Source organism: Saccostrea cucullata, unplaced genomic scaffold (assembly GCF_032062105.1).
Source record: "Saccostrea cucullata isolate Sc308-1 unplaced genomic scaffold, CSIRO_AGI_Scuc_v1 ctg654, whole genome shotgun sequence".
Classification (NCBI taxonomy): Eukaryota; Metazoa; Mollusca; class Bivalvia; order Ostreida; family Ostreidae; genus Saccostrea; species Saccostrea cuccullata.
Genome location: NW_026926499.1, coordinates 72,285 through 89,301, shown reverse-complemented (window position 1 = coordinate 89,301; position 17,017 = coordinate 72,285). Strand labels below are relative to the sequence as shown.

General features: G+C 34.3%; 2 protein-coding genes across 2 annotated transcripts; one reads left to right on the top strand and one right to left on the bottom strand.

Annotated features, from left to right (window-relative positions):
- Positions 1-75: 75 nt before the first annotated feature.
- Positions 76-2,800, bottom strand: LOC134271851 (uncharacterized). The gene is made up of 7 exons (XM_062754061.1): positions 2,640-2,800; positions 2,273-2,341; positions 2,120-2,188; positions 1,757-1,851; positions 1,487-1,586; positions 1,266-1,403; positions 76-1,099 (listed from the first exon to the last, which is right to left on the bottom strand). Exons 1-7 carry the CDS (start codon positions 2,697-2,699, stop codon positions 863-865), a joined length of 768 nt encoding a protein of 255 aa, XP_062610045.1. The 5' UTR covers positions 2,700-2,800; the 3' UTR covers positions 76-862.
- A 6-nt stretch (positions 2,801-2,806) lies between these two features.
- Positions 2,807-16,301, top strand: LOC134271849 (uncharacterized). The gene is made up of 9 exons (XM_062754059.1): positions 2,807-2,896; positions 4,961-5,032; positions 5,575-5,814; positions 6,357-6,512; positions 6,817-6,987; positions 7,440-7,548; positions 7,818-7,939; positions 8,397-8,444; positions 14,969-16,301. The coding sequence occupies exons 2-9, from the start codon at positions 4,975-4,977 to the stop codon at positions 15,295-15,297; spliced, it is 1,233 nt and encodes a 410-aa protein (XP_062610043.1). The 5' UTR covers positions 2,807-2,896; positions 4,961-4,974; the 3' UTR covers positions 15,298-16,301.
- The last annotated feature ends 716 nt before the right edge of the window (positions 16,302-17,017 follow it).

Below are 17,017 nucleotides of genomic sequence, written 5' to 3'. Positions count from 1 at the left end.
ACACTTTCATGAGTTAAGGTGTCAGTTTTATCTAAGTAACAAATTATATGAGAGAGAGAGAGAGACAAAACTGCGTTTTCCAGAAGAAACATTTATTCTTGCAAATGTATTAGGATTCCAATTGCAAAACAGGTGTGTTCCACACACAAAAAAGACCTAAACGTATAAAACAAAGTCAGCTTAATCTAACAAGCATACATGGTTCCTGCACTACCATGGAGGTATAATACTGATAGTTGTACAACATGCACCAAATCACCTGTGCTCAACTTGTGAGTATAAATAATTTACAGCAACATTAGGTTACAAGTGTGCATGTATATAATAGTTCCTGTGATAAAAAGAGAATCAACCCAAACATAAAAAGTTTTCAAATTTTAACAGACATGGATCCATTTCTAATCAATTTCACAAAAAAACAAAAATCAACAAAAGAATAACAAGTGGTTTAACATTACAAAAATGTTAATCTAAACAATAAAAACAATTTATTTTTAAAAATAAATAGGTTCAATGTAAAACAGAATTCAGGAGGAAGAGTTGTCTGTCCTTTTAAAGAAAATTTATGGAATACATACCAGATCGATTTGGAGTTATACATAGAAAACTTATGTGCAGTGCTAACTTGTACAAATCATGAAAATTAAAATACATAATCCTTGCAAATTTTGGACGGCAGTAACACTGACAGTGTCTAATGCTATTTTAATCCTTAATCAATGAATGAAGGCAAAAGAAAACAATGTTAATATATTTTAAAAGCTTGTGGTTTTGTACAATGCAATAATTTTAATAATGATTGATACATAAATTCAAAAAAGAAACATACTTTTCCTGATAAGTAATTTTAAAAATAGTTAATTTATGACTCCAGTTTTAAGAAGCCAGTGGGATTTGGGGCCCCGCTGTGATATCCCAGAGGAGGGGCTCCTTTGGGGTAATCCCCCGGTAGAGTCTGGCCTAGGTCTGAGTTCCCTGGGTAGCCCCTGTCCTCATCATAACTCCTGTCTGGGGGGTAGGCATAAGACGGATGACCAGTGTAGATAGAAGGAACAACACCAGGCTGGGCTTCTGGAGGAATTTCTATTTTACCATGACCCTAAATCAAAAAAATCACAAGTTTTGTAATTATACATTATTTTTAAGAATTACACATTCTTTATGTGGATGAGAAAATTGATAGATTTCAATAACTTACAACTGTATATAGAAAACTGAAATTTCAAATAAAACTTCCCATAGAAATAAATTTTCTGATAACTTACAGGTATTAATTTTGCCTGGTCAGTCACAGGTCCATAAAGATGAGGCACCATGGGGCGGGCTTGTGTATACAGGCCTCCTAAGGCTGCATAGCCCTGGTGTCCTCCCGCAGCCACATGGTCTCCAACAAATGAGTTGACCTATAAAAGAATGAAGTAATGTACACAGGAAGACAAATAAATGCTTGCTTGTTTTATTAATGTTGAGAAAGAGATATACTCACTGTTTGCAATATTTGCATTGCCCTAAGTTTGTCATTTTCAAATGGGAAGGCACTCAGGATGTACTCCTCACCCAGTTTACTTTGGTAGTCCGAAAGTACTCTGAAGAAAATAGGATAAAGCAGGCATTATAGGTTTCTTCTGCCTGCTTTACTGTAGCAGTTGGAGAGTAGTTATTTTCAGGTGAAACAAATGAATTAATATCTTCTATCATATTCTATGTCTCTTCTTTAAAGTACAATAAATTGACAGGTACTTTTGTTGGTTCTCACCTCTTAATGCAATCTAAGGCAATAAGTTTATCATTGTGAATGCTGACAGCATTAATTATCTCCCTTCCATCCCGACAGGTCATTTGACACAATCGCTGGAAATAGATTCAAAAGTTAAATAAACTGCAAAGTTAAGAACTAAGTATTTCAAACAAAGGTACATGTATCTCAAATAACCATGGATATGTCAAAGTTTTAACCACATTTTCTTGAAGGTATTTATAAAATCCTCAAATATATTGATGTTTTTTTTTCAATTTTCTCCAGTTGAAGTTCATAATAACAAGATTTTACTATTAGATTAGTTTTTAAATTACATCGAGAATCAATAGTTAACAAAATCTCACTAGACATTTGACTTACTGGCTCCAGAATTCGAAGTACTCTGATTTTGTCAGCAGGGTTGGCAAAGGAACTAAGCAGTCGAGAAGCCTAAAAAATAGTTTTATTGTTTTATCTTTATGAAGAGGATTTTGACTTTTACAGAAAGCATCTTAGAAAAAAAAATTATATTACCTGATCTGCATTATAAAATCCTCGACAGCTATAAAGAATTTCCACCTTTTTCTCAGAAGATGTTGTTTCCTGTCAAGATTTTCAAAACATTATACGTCTCAGTTATAAAATCTTATTTCTCTTTGAGGAAAATGGGAAATCATTGTGAGAGTTACTAGAGAGAAATGCAGTAATTACATGTTTAATGTACATCGATTATTCATTCAATTTCTATTTATTTAAAGATTCCAAAAGATATAGATTAACAAATGTACATTATTTAAATGTCATTGCTGAATAAATTTCTCACTTTGACATATTCTTAACGTTTGCATATTTTGACAGCTGATTGTTTACCATAGAAACGCGTAAAATCTCGTGACTTTACCTGATGGATCTTATCAATTAGAGCCTGGAAGGTAGAGGGGTCCATTGCTCCTTTTGACATTGTTCTTTAAAATATAGGGAAGCACTAAAGGGTATATTTTAAAGTCTGCTAGTCTACAACCTTGCTTCCTGGCAACCCAGACCGGATGTCAACACGCTCTTGTTCTGCCCTCTCCTGTTTGTGGAGGTGAGAAAACTCATTGAGGATAAACATTGCGAAATAGAAGGATAGAGAAGAACATATTCTTCGTTTTCAAGGTATATAGAAATATGGGCGTGTATATTAAAGGAGTATTTGGTTGAAATTTGGTTGAAAGATCTGTGTCGAATATCTTGATGAATTAAAACTGTACCTTAACATTTTTCTTCCCAGGATTACAGTTTGTTTGTTGTTGTTGTTTTTTTTTTTTTTTTTTTGCTTGACATTATCTGTATTCGATGAACCCGAATAATTTCAGCTAAATCGTTCTAGTATGATACGATAAATTTCATAATTATTTTAAAAATGAACGTCAGAATTTAGTAATTTATAAACAATACATCATATGTGTCTAATAGTTGACTTGTTAAACAGAAATCAATTGCAAAAGATCATATATGGCAAGAAATTAGGAAATTAGTACTGACTTTCACCTAAAAATTTGAACTAATTGTGCTACTTGAACAATAAACAGATTAGATTAATAGTCAATTCAGGTAGCATTTGTAATGAGCGAAATACTGTGAAATTTATACAGATTGGAAGTATATATTTTTAAGAAATGTGAAACTTGTCTAATCCCTATGTTGTGTATTCTGAAATCTTGTCTAATACAACAAAAATTTCAGGTTCCTTTTAGTGATTTCAGTCCAGAATTTGTCCAATTCAGCCAATATATCTTTGGAACCAGTGGTGCCAGGTGGCAAAATTAGACAAGTTTAATTCACTGTACAATATTACTGTGTGTGCCTTAATGTGGCAAACCTGCATGTTGAATTTAAAATAAAGTAAGATGGGTTTCTTTTTATCAAATTGAGTTAAACTGCACTTGTCAACAAAAGAAATTATTTTTCATTTGATAATAGGTTGATCTCCAATTTCTTTTCATTAGATATGAAGAAGTGAAGTTAAAATTGTCTACAATTTTTTTTATAATGACCTATATATATACATGAATCACTGAATTTTTACACAAGTTTTAAATATTACATTGTTTTGTTTAACTGGTGATTCGGGTATCCGGACGCTTCACATATCCGGACAAATTAACTAGGAACCAAAGCGTCAGGATAAATGAGGCTCCACTGTACATGAATCACTGAATTTTTACACAAGTTTTTAAATCATAGCTTTAAGTTAAGATTTAAATAGTGTAGGTATCTGCATTATTCACTGTGTTTAAACAATTGTTTTTAAAAGTGCAATAGCTAAGTAATTCATATTATGATACAGGTGACTCTCAATGGGTCACCATGTTGAACTCAAAAGGGGTAATCAAGTGTTTTATTATACCAGTGTATATATATTAAAAATTTATGAATCTCTAACTTCGTCTCTCAAGTTCTTTCTCTTGATTGAAAACCTGGGATTTGCGTTACACATATTTTATTGAATTTTACTCTCTATCTATTGAAGTTTTGATTGCGTGTGTATACATGCCGTGTAAGTTTTTGCAGCATGGTTTACCTGAAAGCAAAATTATATTTGGTGTTTACATAGGTAACACTATACCTGTGGGTCGTCCTTGTGTTGGTATAATTAATTGGTTATTATTGGTAAATTATAAACAAATTCACAACTTATTTTGACTTGAAACCGAGACGATAATTTTTAGAAAATAAATTTATAGACTATCGCTTCAAAAAGTTCCCATAGACTACGAACTTTTATCAGAGTGTACATAATCCCAGTATGGCAAATATTGCACAAGAAATTCCTTTCTCAAGGACTGAATACCGATTAATTAAGAGAAATCTGGTGAACACTCAGTCTGGTGAAGGACCCGATCAAGCCGCAGAATAGCGAAACCGACAATTGCTATTCTGGTTTCATGTTATCTTGAAATAAGAACATATAAATATTGAAACTTGATATCAAGTATATTACCTGTAACAATGTAAAATACAATTGAAAACGTGCAATAACTCTATTTACATATACTTTTGGTATCTATAATAGTAGAATAACATCAGTGATCGGAACGGCAAATTCCGGATTTTATTAATTTAATTTCTATCTCTCGAACCCTTCGATCTCTCGAACTTTTCTTGCGGTCCCTTGATGTTCGAGAGATTGAGAGTCACCTGTATTATATTATTTTATTCATTCTATATTTTTTACAGATGCTGAGCTAACTATGAAGCTGTCTTGCCCTCTACATTTTACAGTTTACATATCATTTTTTATTTGCAAAGGTAAGTCAAAGGCAACAGTCTTTTTTATTAGAAGATTGAAATATGTTCACCGGTAATTTAACCGCAAAGTGAATATATGGTAAAACATGCTTATATTAAAGTTTCAGGGATTGGCAGTTTATATCCTTTAAGTATATCATTTGTTATAAAGTCACAGGGAGTGAAAATTATTACCTTGTAATTGTCAATTTGTTATAAGTGTGTTCACTGTATCATGTTTTATCATATTACGTTCACCAACCAAAGGGTCAAAAACTTATAGAGAAAGGCGTAAGCTGCAATATTGACAAAAGATGCTTCTGGTCAGAAAATAAGGCCCATAGCTCTACAGTTTCTTTAGATGGATTTTTTTTCTATCCAGTTTGCTAATATGGGTAGCTATAATTTTATTCATAGAAAAAAGGAAAAATAGGACCTCAGATTTATTTTTACTTTTATTTTAAGATTTCATTGCATTTGATTTATTGCAGGAAGTGGACATTGTTGGTATCTTTAATGTTTATTTAAAGATTTGTAATCTTTTTCCAAATTCTCACCAACAGCATTAGCAACAACCTATTACTGTGAGGATAAACAAACAGTGAACATTGATGGAGTGACTTCAGGGACGATTCGCACACTGGCCTCAGGTGCCAGTAGCTATGACAACAATGTGGACTGCTCCTGGAAAATTAACGCAGGATCAGGAAACAAGCTACACTTTCGAATTTTATCCTCAGTTTTAGAGTACACACCTCCGTACACTTCTTGTTATACCAGGGATAGCCTCTTTATACTAGATGGTAAGTTTTTATTTAGGGATATCTTTATCCTAGACAGGGAGTGTTATCTCTTTATCCTAGGCAGGGAGTGTTTATAAAATGAATAAATGTCTAGTAGTTTTTGTTTTATGATGTGATCAAGCCAATGAATTGCTTGATAATTCGCGCATGAATGTCAAAAGCATTTTTGAATACTGAATGTTCATTCAAGGAGTCTTTTTTTGGGGGGAGGGGGAGGGGGTTAGACAGTGGGTCAGTTTTTGAGAGATCACAGATAGATAACCTCTTATATGAAGAAGCTGATGAGTGCTTATTAGATTTATTAATTTTGTAATTGGGGTAATATCATCAAATACTCTAAAATTTTGTAAATAAAATATTTTTCATTCAGTAGTTTTAACAGTCATATTTTTGGAGGGATTTTTACAAAGAAACCATAGGACAATAGTAAAACTATCTATCCTAGTTTTTCACTCAATTATAGTGATTCTTAAAAGTTTTTCTAAGTTAAATTGTTTTGAATTCATTAACAAATCGAATACTGTATACATATTTGATTGTAGGAGAGACAGCTAGCTCTGAAGTCCTTGTGTCCATATGTGGATACTTTAATCCATATGAGGTCACTAGCAAGGGGCAGCATGTGTATCTGAGATTTTCAACAAATGACAAAAATTTCTATCAATATTCAGGCATAATACTTCAATTTGAGGCATTTGGTAAGAGATATAGTGAACTTCAATTACTGTAGATTCCTAAAAATTAGCGAGGAATTAATTATCGCGTAATTTCACGAGAAGCATTAAATGTGAAATTAAGTTACTCGCTTTTATTTTTATGTTGCTAGATTCCATGTAAATTGTCCCCATCAATCGTTCATTCGCGAATAATTATTCTCATGATTTGACGTTAAAGAGCTATTTCGCGAAAAATAAGGAATTTACAGTATTTATTGAAAAAAGTATTAAAACATGCTAAAGCAATGCATAATTAAGTGAAGAGAGTCTCCTTTGTTTTTCTTAGGAAATACCTCATGTCCACCAGACTGGAAGGAGTTATCTCCCTTAGAATGCTACAAGATCATGACCCAGCCAGTCGATGGCTTGACGTGGTCTAATGCTCAGGAGTACTGTGGATACAGTCTATCTAACCTGATTATATTGCCAACGGAAGACATTTTCACAGCATTTCAAGGTATGGACAAGTTTTTCTTGACTGGCAGAACCAAATGCACAAGTGAGCTTTTCTGATCATAGTTTGTCAATCTTACAATCTCTTGTAAGTTTTTTACTTTCACCTTTTATTGAAGAATATTTGGTAATTTTTATGAAAACTTAGCACGTTCCCTTCACTTGTCAAAAAAATGCAAAGGTCTTCAAAAATAGTTACATGAACTTAAAGTAGAAATTTATTTTGGTCCTTATAACGGTTTTAACTGTGGAATTTGTCATAAAAATTGGAAAAAAAAATAGATAAATATTCTGAGTTCAAACCTTTACTCATTCAATCCAGTGTATGCCCCCTAAATTTTTCAAATTTTATATGATGGTGGAATTAACATAAAAGTCAGTCTACAAATTTGTGCATGTTTTGTTGTGTTATTGTATGAAATAGAATCTTATTTTAATATTTGTTATCTCCTATAGCCTATGCTGTCAACATGTCTGTGAGTAACGTATGGATTGGTCTGAATGACATTGAGGTGGAAAACGCAATCAAATGGATCAGTGGCACAACAGGGTATCTACAAAACAGGTAAGGCATGAGGGAAACTTACTTTATAGCAATTGTAACTGTTTAAATTCTTAGATCAACATTCCTATTAATACCATTTGGTAGCACCTTGTTCATAACTTCTTTGAAGACTTTCTTAAAAATTAGCATTATTTTAGTGCTTTATGTTTTGTGTTTAAATTTAAACATTTTATGACATGTTTCTTCATTTTTTATAACATGTTTCTTCAGAACCTGAGAAGATGCTTTTAAAGAATAATCAGAATTAAAGTTATCATTCGTGCTTGTAGACTTGACACATCGTCAGAGACAGAAACCAAGGACTGTGTTATCCATGACACACAGACTCAGAAGTGGACGTTTAAGTACTGCAGCAGGGACAAGTTCCCCTTCGCTTGCCAAAGACACAAAGGTCAGCATGTCGGTCTAAATCTATATGGGAACTGATTGATTTAGAGAAGAAAATGCTATTGTGCCGATAGAAAATTTATGAAACTACTAAATAAAATCAAATTAAATACTACCCGGTAGTAGTTTATTATCAAGGGAAAAAATCTTTCACGGCAGAAAAGAATGATGATTGCAGCATAAGAGCATATATTTTTCTTTAAAAGTTGAAATTTGAAAGGCGGAGGGGGTTAATCACTAAATTATAAAGGCAATTTTCATGCATGTAAATATACCCTAATGTCTCATTACAATGTATCCTTTCGTGAATCGTTTGCTAGGATATGCATAAAATTTTTATGGGGCAGATTCAAAGTAGGGGCAGATTCAAAGTATATCAATGCATATTATTTACTGTACTTTGCTCATTGTGTCCCCTGCAAGATTAGAGAAAATTATGTTTATATATATTTTTTTTTAAGTGAAAGAAACAGATGTATTTAAGGTACCAGAAGCGATAGACAAAGCTGGTAAGTATTGATAAATCTGGATACATGTATAAAGCTTTCATATAAACATGCACTCTTATAGTATGTGTTCATTGCACATAAAACACTAACTTACTGTATGTATTCCTTGCATATATACTCCAGCTTTAGGGAGATTTTACCTCATTTTTACAACATCTAATGTTTAGAAATTTGGAAAAGGTTCATTTTCATTTTCTCTTAGTATATTATCTATAAATACATGTATACCTTTAATTATCTGCAGTAAGCATTGATGATGTATATTTCATTCTTCTTTGAGATATTGTATATATCATTTGAATTGACTGGGTTAACGTTTCCTAGTGAAAGCATTAAATACTTACTATGTATATAGATGTATCATTAGATAGACATGTATTTGGTACTTGGTATTAACCCTTAACCCTAACTTTTCCCTTCAGTACAATAATTACAATATATTGGACATATTCAATTTTTTTTTTTAGAAAATGAAGCTTTTTATACTTTAAGTAAAAATATTTTTGTCTGGAATTGCTGCACAGGGGGTGGGGTTATATACAGGGTGGGGAAGGGAGCTTATTTTTCTTTTAAAATTGAAGTTGAATAAAATTTTTGAGTACTGAACACATTATTTTCTAACTTTTTTGTGAGAGGTTATCAAGAAACCTGTTTTTGCTTTTATTCCATGCTGTTGCAGTGGTGCATGTGATTACAAGCCAAGAATTGATTTTTGGTCAGATTTTTTTTAGAAAGGGACTTTTCAATGAGATAAGACGCAATAAATAATTTATTTTGACTTAATTTGTTGTAATATGTATTTCATAAGACAAAAATGCAATAGAGTGGCTGCCCAAATGGTGCAGTGGTTAGAGTGTTTACTCTAGAGTCAAGGAGTAAGGAACTGATCCTTGTCTCTCGGTTTCGATCCCACTGCGGGATGTTGAAATCACCTTTTGGAAGAGACCATATAAACCCAATTCTCATGTTGCAATAGGTGCCAACACAAAAAGATCCCTCTCTGCTCAATGGCCCTGAGTGCTGAGCATAAGTCTAAAATTTGCAGCTCTCCACTGACAAGTGCTGGCGTCTCAATATGAGTGAAAAATCCTTGAAAAGGACATTAAACAAATAAAAAAAAAACAAGAGCAATTCATTATACCTTCTGCATGTCATTGTTTCTTAATTTACTCAGAAGGCAATTTTTTTTAATTTAAAGTATTTTTTATATGTAATAAATTACAGAATATTGTGTACAATTATTAGGAACATAGTATCCAGTCAAATAATACAGTTGAATTTCAGTATCTTGAACTTTGATATCTGTAACACCATGGATATGTGGAAGTGAGCTGAAAATCCCTATCAAATTTTTCTTCACGTATTTAAGCCTTATTATCTTGAAGCCTTGGAAGTTAGGGATAATGAAGTTTGACTGTATTTCTGAAAATGTTCACATATAATTCAATTTTATATAGCTTTTTAGCTCACCTGAGCAGAAGGCTCAAGTGAGCCTTTCTGATCAAAATTTGTTCGGCGTCTGTCGTTGTTGTCGTTGGCGTTGTCGTTGTAAACTTTTCACATGTTCATCTTCTTCTCAAGAACCACTGGGCCAATTTCAACCAAACTTGCCACAAAGTATCCTTAGGTGAAGGGGATTCAAATTTGTTCAAATGAAGGGCCATGCCCTCTTGCAGGGGGAGATAATTATGATTTTGTGAAAAATTAATGGCATTTTTAAAAAATCTTCTTCTCAAGAACCACTGGGCCAGGAAAGATGAAACTCATATGAACTCATCCTCAGGTAGTGTAGATTCCTCAGGTAGTGTAGATTCAAGTTTGTTCAAATCATGACCCCTGGGGGGTAGGGTGGGGCCACAATGGCCGATCAAAGTTTTACATAGGGATATAATAGTTGAAAGGAAAAACCTTCAAAAATCTTCTCAAGAACCATTGAGACAGGAAAGATGAAACTCATATGAAATCATCCTCAGGTAGTGTAGATTCAGATTTGTTCAAATCATGACCCCTGGGTGTAGGGTGGGGCCACAATGGCCAATCAAAGTTTTACATAAGAATATATAGGAAAAATCTTTAAAAATCTTCTTCTCAAGAACCATTGAGACAGGAAAGGTGAAACTCGTGTGAAATCATCCTCAGGTAGTGTAGATTCAAGTTTGTTGAAATCATAACCACCGGGGGTAGGGTGGGGCCACACAATGGCCGATCAAAATTTTACAAAGGAATATATAGTGTAGCAGGTCTGGTGTTCATATAGCCTGTACTCCGCATTGTGTTTATATTTGTTTTGAAACGACTTTCTGAATATAAGACCTCTACATTAGATTATACCTTGGAAATATTTGTAAATTGTAATGAACTATAAAAGAAAATAAGATTAAGAAGACTTTACAATTTATTACCAGTCTTACAGTACGTTATAATAGTACACAATATGAAAACCTTATTTCCCCAACCCAAATATAGCCTAACTTAACCCAAATATAGTCTAACCTAAAGAAATATAATTCAATTAAGACGGATGAACAAGGGACAATTCCAGTATATGAAGAGTTTAGATAGTGAAGCCAGCTCTCTCCCTCCCCAATCTAATAGTTACATAGCTTTATATATGAAAAAGGAACAAAAGAAACTATAAAAAACCTTATTGGCCGAAAGATAAAAGTGGGCGTTTCCAAAATAAACATGGACGATTTACATTGGGATCAAGATTAAATAATTATGAAAACGTAAATAAACCTAATCTGCCACAATAGGAAAAATCTTCTTCTCAAGAACCATTGAGACAGGAAAGATGAAACTCATGTGAAATCATCCTTAGGTAGTGTAGAATCAAGTTTGTTCAAATCATGACCCCCGGGGGTAGGGTGGGGCCACAATGGCCAATCAAAGTTTTACATAGGAATATGTTTGGAAATCTTTTAAAATCTTCTCAAGTACTGCAAAGCCATGATTAGTGATATTTATGGAAGTATTCTCAGGTAGTGTAGATTTTAGTTTGTTCAAATAATAACCCCCCAGGGATAGGGTGGGGCCACAATGGGGGATCCAAGTTTTACATTAAAATATATTTAAAAAGAATGTTCTTCTCAAGAATAGCAAAGCCATGATTAGTGAAATTTCTATAGAAGCATCCTCAGGTAGTGCAGATTATAATTTGTTCAAATCATAATCCCCAGGGGTAGGTTGGGGTCTCAATGGTGGATTAAAGTTTTACGATAGGAATCCCCAAAACAGAAAAGCTATGTTTAGCCATATTGACATGTAAGCATCTTCATGTATTGAAGATTTAAATTTGTTCAAATCATGACCCTTTGGGGTAGGGAGGGAAACAACAGGGAATCAAATTCAAATTATAACGAAGTGTATATACACTGTACATTTTACAAAATGTAAAAAAAATCTTTAAAACTCTTTTTTTCAAGAACAGCAAAGTTATATGCTGTATTGATGTGGAGGCATTCTCAAGTAGTATTAAAATTCAAGCCCCCCTCCCCCCATAAACTTTTCAATTCTGATCTGATTTGTGCTTTTTTCCGAGCCGATCTGCTCAGGTGAGCGATGTGGCCCCTGGGCCTCTTGTTAGCTGCTGTATTTGTATCACTAGTCTTCTGCCTGCAATGACAATAGATGTACAGAGCTTGTTATTACTTGTGTATAAACTGTATATTAAGTAATATGAACACATTTTTGCACTGCATGTTATTATGTCTGAGTACCTGCATGCAAGTACATGTACACATTGGTTGTGGAGGTCAAAAGAATGTTGTATTTCTTTGTACATGTATCTTTTTTTAGTTGTCGATTTTGTGGCTCTCCTGAGCTGAAAGTTCAAGAGAGCTTGTCTGATCAAAAGGTGACCATCGTCTGTCTGGCTGTAGTGTGCCATGAGTGGTCTGGAAGTTTTTCACATTCTAACTTCCTCTCAAGAAACACTAGACAAGTATCAAGCAAACTTTCCATAGATCACAACATGGCATCAAAGCTTTATAGGTCTATGGTTTTATGAAGGAATATACAGGTAATATCTTTAAAAATCTTCTCAGAAACAGAAAGCCTTGATTAATCATATTGATACAGAAGGCTCTTATGGTAGTATAAATTCAAATTTGTTCAAATCAAGTCCTCCGAATGAGGTAGAATGGGGCCACAATAGAAGATTAAACTTATACTTGGGTATATCTTTAAACTTTTCAATAACAGTTTCTTCTTTTTTAGCTCACCTGAGCCGAAGGCTCAAGTGAGCTTTTCTGATCACATTTTGTCCGTCGTCCGTCCGTCCATCTGTCTGTCCGTCCGTCTGTAAACTTTTCACATTTTCGACTTCTTCTCAAGAACCACTGGGCCAATTTTGACCAAACTTGGTACAAAGCATTCTTGGGTAAAGAGGAATTTAAATTGTTAAAATGAAGGGCCAAGTCCCCTCACAAGGGGAGATAATCAAGAAAAGACAAAAATAGGGTGGGGTCATTAAAAAATCTTCTTCTCAAGAACCACTGGGCCAATAAGGCTGAAACTTTTGTGGAAGCACCCTGGGATAGTGTAAATTCTAAATTGTTCAAATCATGACCCCCGGGGGTTGGGCGGGGCCACAATGGGGAATCAAAGTTTTACATAGAAATATACAGGGAAAATCTTTGAAAATCTTCTTCTCAAGAACCACTGGGCCAGAAAAGGTGAAGCTGATTTGGAAGCACCCTGGGGTAGTGTAGATTCTAAATTGTTCAAATCCTGACCCCCGGGGGTAGGGCGGGGCCACAATGGGGAATCAATGTTTTACATAGAAATACATGTATATAGGAAAAATCTTTGAAAATCTTCTTCTCAAGAACCACTGGGCCAGAAAAGCTGAAACTGATGTGGAAGCACCCTGGGGTAGTGTAGATTCTAAATTGTTCAAATCATGACCCCCGGGGGTAGGGCGGGGCCACAATGGGGAATCAAAGTTTTACATAGAAATATATAGGAAAAATCTTTGAAAATCTTCTTCTCAAGAACCACTGGGCCAGAAAAGCTGAAACTTATGTGGAAGCACCCTGGGGTAGTGTAGATTCTAAATTGTTCAAATCCTGACCCCGGGGGGTAGGGCGGGGCCACAATGGGGAATCAATGTTTTACATAGAAATATATAGGAAAAATCTTTGAAAATCTTCTTCTCAAGAACCACTGGGCCAGAAAAGCTGAAACTTATGTGGAAGCACCCTGGGGTAGTGTAGATTCTAAATTGTTCAAATCCTGACCCCCGGGGGTAGGGCGGGGCCACAATGGGGAATCAATGTTTTACATAGAAATATATAGGAAAAATCTTTGAAAATCTTCTTCTCAAGAACCACTAGACCAGAAAAACTGAAACTTATGTGGAAGCATCCTGGGTTGTGTAGATTTCAAATTGTGTAAATTATGATCATTGGGGTAGGATGGGGTCACAATATGTATTACAAGGGGGAAATCTGGTCAAGAACAATATGACAAAAGATTCTCAGGTGAGCGATGTGGCCCATGGGCCTCTTGTTCTAGCCATAGTGCTCAGGTGGGTGATGTGATTCACGGGCCTTCTATTTATGAATTGGTAAAGGCTGATTAATAACTTCATTGTATTACACATTTATGTTTATATTCTTGAGACTATGCCATGAGAATTAACATTTAAATTAAAAGAGCCAGACAAAAGCTAGACTCAGCTATAATGTTCACTCCTTGGAATGAAAGTTCAAGTAAAGTAAGCTTTTTTTAAAATCTCATTTTGTCCACTAATGTCCAGTGTCCACTTATTCATCTCACTGTCCATCCATCTATAAATTTTTCACATTTTTTGACTTCTCAAGAACCACTGGGCCTTTTTTATCCAAACATGCCACAAAGCATCCTACGACAAAGATGTCAAATGAAGGGTGACCGGTCATGCCCTCTTTCAAAGGTCTTTCAAGGGGAAGTGATTAAGAAAATGTGAAAAGCTCTACTTCAAAGTGCAGATTTTTGTTCAAATATCAACCCAGGGGGAAAGGGTGGGGCCATAATAGGTATTCTAATTTTTACACAGGAATATTTAGAAAAAATTTATCTTCTTCTCAAGAACAGCCAAACCATGATTCAAGTCATGTTAATTACTGTAGACATACTTTTTTTCCACGGGGTCATAATTCCACGGAATCTCAATTTCTGTTTAATCTGCAGGTAGAAAATTACGCGGATTTTCTGGTTTGTTTCTGTATGCCTTACATTTATATTAAGTACGCTTGGACAAATTTCCTGGGATTATTTGTGACCGCGTACATAGTGTAAATTAATACCACGCGGAAAAAAGTACTTCTACAGTATTACAGAAACATTCTCAGGTTGTGTAGATTGAAGGGTGTACAAATCATGAACCAAGAGAAAAGGGTTGGGCCACAAGAGGTGAACAAAGTTTAATGTGAAAATATGTAGGGAAATTTTTTTTTAGAATTAGAAAAGATCTATAGCTCAAGCAATCAATTACTAGTAGTTGTTTTTTCGAGGACTAGAGGATGTCTTTTGTCTTTCAGATTTTGAACCTGTTTCATTACGTTGGGTGATAATTTTATCTATCAGTGGAGGTATTGTGCTCATCATAATAATAACTGTGATATATTGCCGATGTAAACATATAAAAGCCCGGAGAATCCGCGAGGGCCTCGAGAGACGTCAGACGTACCAGGCTAGCAGTAGAGATAGGAGACCCAGCAGGACCCAGGAGCCTAGTGCTCCTCCCGAGGAACAAACGCCCCTGCCCTCATATCGACCACCCTCCATAGAACCTGACAGGAGCTCACTGCCACCGTCCTACGAGGAGTCACAGAGAAATAATTACATCACAAAACCTATGTACACGTAAAATAGTTACATCACCAAACCTACGTACACATAAAATAATTACATCACCAAACCATCGTACACATAAAATAATTACATCACCAAACCAAAGTACACATAAAATAATTACATCACCAAACCATCGTACACAGAAAATGATTACATCACCAAACCAACGTACACATATAATAATCACATCACCAAACCCAACATACACATATAATAATTACATCACCAAACCGTCGTACACATAAAATGATTACATCACCAAACCAACGTACACATAAAATGATTACATCACCAAACCAATGTACACATATAAAAATTACATCACCAAACCAACGTACACAAAAAAATAATGTCAGGCCTGTTACTGAAACTGATCTTCATTGTAAAGATCACTGTGGCAAAATTGTTCAGGAATGGTTTCTATTGTTTTTTTCCTTTTTTTCATGATTGTTGATTTTTGTTGTTGTTTTTATTGAGCAAGAAAGTCAAGAAATATCCGGTTTTGTTAATTGTTCACATGAATTACATATGAACATTTTTTTCTTTGAGGGGGTTAGTTTGTTGATTAACATATTTTTAGTTTGATGCTATTAATATACATTTTGTATGAGAAAAACTTTTGTAGACTTTTTCTGTATTTTATGCTTGCTTTGTGTTAAATATGTTATAATTATAAATAATGTATGTGGTTATGCTTCTGTTAAAGCAGTGTTTTAAAGTTGTTATAACAAAATTAGGCCATAATGCTATTGTGTGAATGAATTACATTTTGCATAATTTATACGAGGGATTATCAAAAAGTTCGTGGACTAGCACCATAAAATTAAAACCGGTTAAGGTACATCAATGAATTTTGAAATATCTAGTTAGCATCATCTTTTCTATCCAAAGAATAAACCACAAATCATGAATTTTATTTTTAAATAAATTAGTAATGTTTTTGTAAGCAATGGTATGCCCAGGCGGCGCAACCTCAAAAACGACGTTTTTTCGACCTATGTGTAACTGAGAAAAACTCTTTTGATATGATCATTTGACATCCCAAAAAAAAAAACCGTTAATTCAGGTATGTGTCGGGACACAATTGGTCTATAAAATATCAAATTTTCACTTCATTCTGAAAGTCCTATGAAATTTTATCGTAAGTTTTACACGGAATGTCCAAACAAACGAGGCCTTGAAAATGACGTTTAAAGGGGGAGGGGTTTCTGTTTCCAACATTCTATAAAATTTTGACCCTGAAAAAATCAGTATATACCTAAAATATGTTGGAACTGGCTACAGAGAAATAATATGCATCTAGAGTACTTGTCTTTTAATGTCAAAATAGATTCAGAGGGTAAAGAGATACAAAATTAATGTCGATTTGCTGTCAAGGTGTGCAAAAATCAATCCCTACAAAAATGACGTTAATCATGTGTTGTATAAATTGAACTCCCAAAAGTAAAATATGCCGGCACAATCATGTGCGGATCTCTCCAAATATATTAATCCATCTGGAATATACATTCATTGAAGGCCACTGTTCATGACATTGTATGTAAAGTCATATAAACAAGGCGGGTTTAAGTCCTTACTCAGCTCCAGGGAATTTCATCAAAAAAGTGTATGAGGTAGGAGAAGAGGACATTGAAAAAAATGACGTTATCGGACGTCATGAAAATAAACGACGACAGCGCCGGGTGATCATATCATATCGTTTTCATTTTATGATAATTTGGCAAAAAATGAAC